This window comes from Thermobia domestica, chromosome 7 (genome assembly GCF_964235325.1).
Source record: "Thermobia domestica chromosome 7, izTheDome1.hap1.1, whole genome shotgun sequence".
In the NCBI taxonomy this organism is placed as follows: Eukaryota; Metazoa; Arthropoda; class Insecta; order Zygentoma; family Lepismatidae; genus Thermobia; species Thermobia domestica.
Window position 1 is genome coordinate 201,275,986 of NC_137460.1, and position 4,689 is coordinate 201,280,674.

Sequence of the window (4,689 nt, forward strand, 5' to 3'; positions counted from 1 at the left end):
GTAAGTGCAAAGGCTATTTTCACAGGAAACTGATGTCTGCTAAATACAAATGGCAAATCTGCTGATGAAGATGTGAGTGTTATTCTTGGTATAATAGCTACGTCTCCTGTATTTTTGCCAGTAATAATTCTAGCTAATAAAACATTATTTTCCAACTTCTCTATCACCAGTCTTGTGCCGTTGCAAAGACCTCGAGATGTATTCAAATTTCTCAGAAGCATAACTATTGTTTATACTTTCAGAATAAGGCGATGAGGCGGCAATTCTGATGGAGTTAAAGTGTTGATAAATTCTAGTGGATAGTTTAATTGCTCCTGTGGGTCATCACATTCAACACTATCCACGCTCAAATATACACATTCATGTCCTTCAATTTGTTTTACAATTTGCTCATTCACAGCATCAACATTTTCATTAGTTGGTGCCAAAATCACTTGAGATTTTTTTTTTTTTTTTTTTTGAAATCTTGTAACGAGATTGAAGTTCCGAAAATGTCATCAATAATGTTAGAATGAGAAATGAAATCTTCAGGAATATTAACACTTTCATTTCCAAATATAGTGGTCTCATTGAGTTCATCATTACCTAACCTAAGTAGCCATTTTGAAAATTCATATTCTTCTGAGGACAATCTCTGGTTTACATTCAACTTCATGCATATAAGTGAAGACCACAAAGTACTTCTCTTAATACACTGCTCAATAATTTGTAATTTCGAACCATGTTTCACTACAGGCAAACATTGTCGAAAATCACCTCCAAGGATCATTACCTTTCCACCAAAGGGACTTTGTGAGTTCATTAAATCTTTAAGAAATCTATCAACTACATCTAGAGCGAACCTTGATGCCATAGTTACTTCGTCCCAAATAATAAGAGCTGCTTCCTTAATTCGTTGTGGTTGTGGACTCGAAAGTCGCAGATCAGCTGTTGACCATGGTTCAATTGGAACTGGTAACTAGAAAGTAGAATGAACAGTGCAACCTCCTTCTAAAAATGCAGCAGCAATTCCAGTCCATGCACTAGCTATAACAGATTTACCAATACACCTTAAATGAGAAATGAGTGTGGAAAACAAATATGATTTATCACTGCCTCCCACTCCATCAATATAGATGTATCGCTTTGACTCCGATTCATTTTCCACAGCATTCATAAAGGCGGATTTTCATGTGTCCTTTACCTCCGTGAGTTGCGAGCGATTGTGCTAAACAGCCAATGAAATCACGCATCGGAGATGGCGCGCTACACTCGCGTCAGAGTAGAAATTTGTTCAATTCTGACGGAAGTAGCGCGCGTACACTATTGTATTCACTGACTAACATGGCGGAAGTCGCAAACTTTCTATTTTACGCATGCGCATTAGCTAGGGAGTAGTAATTTGGCGCAATACACGCACGGATGTATGAAAACGAAAATAATTTACGGTGAATACGCTACATATGATGCTTCCGTTCTAACGCGGGCATGAAAATCCGCCTTAATGGTTTCAAAAACATGCCTCTGCTCATAATTTAATGTAGCATTTCTACATCTATTTTGCTCTTCGTCCACTATTTTCGTTAATTTATTGAAAGTACACTCTTCAGAATGTGGACATCTTAGACCAAATTGAGCACATGATTTGCCATACAAACTCAATGGGTCCTCAATATCGAGTAGAGCAAAATTTTCTACTTCATCACCTACATAGGTTTTCAAAAAGTCCTCCATCAGTTCACTTTTGTACTTATTCCATAAATTCTCTGGATATACTGGATTGCAGAATACAAATATCAATGCTAACAATTGTCGTAACTGCTTTGGCATCCTAAACGATACTGCTTCAGTCATACATCTATCCCATTCTTCATCATCTTTTAAGAGATTTCGTCTTCTTGCTGCTTCTTTAAATGTTTCACAAACAACTCCATCCACAGTCTTCAGCTCATTGAAATTACGAGGTCCTTTCACATGCAGCAGCAAAAGCCGTAGGTGAAATTTTTCACTTTCCATTGGACTCACAGTGTACATACGAGTCACAATTCTATTTTCACCTCTTTGTCTTTGCTTCCATTCACCATTGTAAAACACGTAATATTCAGGAATCTCTGTATAAAGGTACTTCCTTGCATTTTCATCTCTTACATTCAATTTAAAGAAAGCGGTCAGAGTAGTATTTCTTCGAGCGGCTCTCTCAAGTGCTATTTCTTCATTGCCAGCTGGAAAATACACAGGTTGCATTTCTGGAAAATGAACAGCTAATGTGATGACATGGTGAGATTGATCGTGCATTTTAAATTGAAAAAGCCTCCAAACAGCCTCAGGAGCACTAACATATCTAGTGTCAAGAAACATTTTAATTTCATCCAATCCATGACTCTATTTCCCTCTCATGTAATTTCTACATTTGCACAATCATGCCCCTTATATACATATTTGTACAAATACTTCACACATTTCACTGTTGAACAAATCTCAACGTTACTATGGCAATTGTATTTCAGAAATAAATAGGGATTGTAAGGAACGACCCATCTATTGTCCACTCTGTCTTTCAAAGAACCATCTTTCTTTAGAATATCTATGTATCTATTATCATCTCTCCTCCTATACAATGGATAACCATCAACATTAACTACACTGTCATTACTGAACTGTTTGGGATACTCATATTCGCAATGTCCCTCAGTCATACATGGGGATGCTTCATTCAATGTACCACACGGTCCATGAATCATATTTGATCTTACTATTCTATGTAATCTGGGTTGATTTACAGGGTCTGGTATTTCTACACAAACAACTTTATCAATATCATCTCCATCATGAAGTTTGTCCTCATCTGTCAATGTCAATAGTATGTGTGCATGTGGTAATCCTCTTTTCTGAAATTCGATAACCATTACCATTGTTACAATAGTATCAAAAACATGTTTATTCAGAAGATCATCCAATAATTCTTTAACTTTCATGCGAAAGACTCGTGCAACCATATCAGGACGATCATGAGCTTTTTGAAATTTCTCTATGTTCCTTTGAATATCATCCCACAATGGGTTACATATCATGGTAATGAAAAGATCTGGTTTTCCAAACTTTAGCACAGCAGCCATGGCATCTTGATATCGTGCTTGGTATGAGCGTTTGCTTCCTTGGAATGTAGAAGGTAGAATGAAAGTTCGTTCTGCAGGTACACCCCTCATGTTACAATCATTACTAATGTAATCCATCAACCCACCGTATAATTTAACACGAAGCTTCTCCTGATTCTTTCTGATGAACTCCAATTGGTTACCTTCAACTTTCACATACGCATCAACAATATATTGTTGTGTTAATTTTCCGGCACACAACACCTGAGTAAAACCTTCTCTAATTCATAATCGATAGGAATACTACTGTAGCAGAGTCACATTTCTATTACCAACGCAATGTTTTATATCTGTGTTCCAACCCTTCTCTTCATGAGGAAAGAGTAGAGTGTATGTCATGGGATCGACATTTTCACTCAATGGATTAATACGTTCAAGCTTTCCAGGTTCTGTGTGTATACAAATATCTCTATTAGTAGGTGGTTCACCATCGTCTCCACAAAAAATTACAGAACTTCGTTTGCACTTGGTACATTATACCGTCTTGTTTGAAATGTATCACGGTTTCCTGTAATCCACAAAGTCAGTTTTGGAAAATTTCCTACCATGTTTTCTCTTTGACTTTGATAAACATCTTTCAACATTTTTAGAGACTGAGCATAAACATTTACGGACCGTATGAGAGTAGTACTTGACCCACCTGATCGCACTCTTAATTATCCAATTTGGGGCCACCATGGACCATAGCGATTGAATCAGGGATGCTTTGGCCCGGGATTGCGTCACTTATTGAAATTTTGCTTATGCTTATTCAGGGGCCATGCACGCTGGTGTGAATGAGTCAGAGGTACCTTGGCCCAGCTATGACGTCATTGAATTGGGATTTTTGGATTAGAGGTTATGATGATTCTTTTAAATTAATAAAAATATGGTCTTGATGATTGATTACGTTATGAAATAGTACAGGTTTATGAATGCTTTTTATTTTTCGTACCCTTTTATGGCATAAAATTTGGAGATTCTTATCCCTTTGATGAGATGGACTAACACTGGTGCAAATGAAATCTTTAGTTTTACGTCCCACGTTATGCCGGTTAGCTAAAGGAAACGGTGACGATGAAAAGTGAATGAATTGGTGGGCGAAGATTGGAGTATTTCGAGCATAATGTTGCCCATCACAAAACTACTTTCGTGGGGTTTGAACCAGGGACTCCATACAGCAGAAGTGAATGCTCCACCACTGAACCACCGCGTCCCTTACTGGTGAGAATGAAGTAGAGGTATTTGGTTCGAGCTAATGTGTTTGTTTGACGTCGGGGTGACCCTATTTCACTTTTGATTATACAATTTGGGACCCCACATGGACCATAGCATTAATGTGAATGAGTTAGAGATGCTTTGGCAGGGGATTGGATTACCTATTGAAATTTTGCTTATGTTTACTCAAGGACCAGGGAATGCATAGGATCACTGAGGACGCATATGATCACCTTGATCCACGTGACGAGAGGGATCTTGTTTCCTTTTATGAGTATAAAAATATTAAAATTTTGAAGTTTTTTTAAAACTTATCCTATTACTTTTGATGAGACATTTTCATTATATAATAGAGTAC

At 37.4% G+C, this 4,689-nt stretch overlaps 2 protein-coding genes across 2 annotated transcripts; both read right to left on the reverse strand.

Annotated features, from left to right (window-relative positions):
* Positions 1-230: 230 nt before the first annotated feature.
* LOC145689466 (uncharacterized) lies at positions 231-2,274 on the reverse strand. The gene is made up of 3 exons (XM_081763633.1): positions 1,462-2,274; positions 586-958; positions 231-367 (listed from the first exon to the last, which is right to left on the reverse strand). The coding sequence occupies exons 1-3, from the start codon at positions 2,272-2,274 to the stop codon at positions 231-233; spliced, it is 1,323 nt and encodes a 440-aa protein (XP_081619759.1).
* A 98-nt stretch (positions 2,275-2,372) lies between these two features.
* On the reverse strand, positions 2,373-3,185 carry LOC145689467 (uncharacterized). Its single transcript, XM_081763634.1, has one exon. It carries the CDS (start codon positions 3,183-3,185, stop codon positions 2,373-2,375), a length of 813 nt encoding a protein of 270 aa, XP_081619760.1.
* Between the last annotated feature and the right edge of the window lie 1,504 nt (positions 3,186-4,689).

Coding starts and splice junctions, on each gene's coding strand:
- LOC145689466 (XM_081763633.1), bottom strand. CDS start 2,274: ATGCACGATCAATCTCACCATGTCATCACATTAGCTGTTCATTTTCCA. Junction 959..1,461: donor AGGCGGATTTTCATGCCCGC/GTTAGAACGGAA, acceptor TCTACTTTCTAG/TTACCAGTTCCAATTGAACC. Junction 368..585: donor AAAATGGCTACTTAGGTTAG/GTAATGATGAAC, acceptor AACAAATTGAAG/GACATGAATGTGTATATTTG.
- LOC145689467 (XM_081763634.1), bottom strand. CDS start 3,185: ATGAGGGGTGTACCTGCAGAACGAACTTTCATTCTACCTTCTACATTC.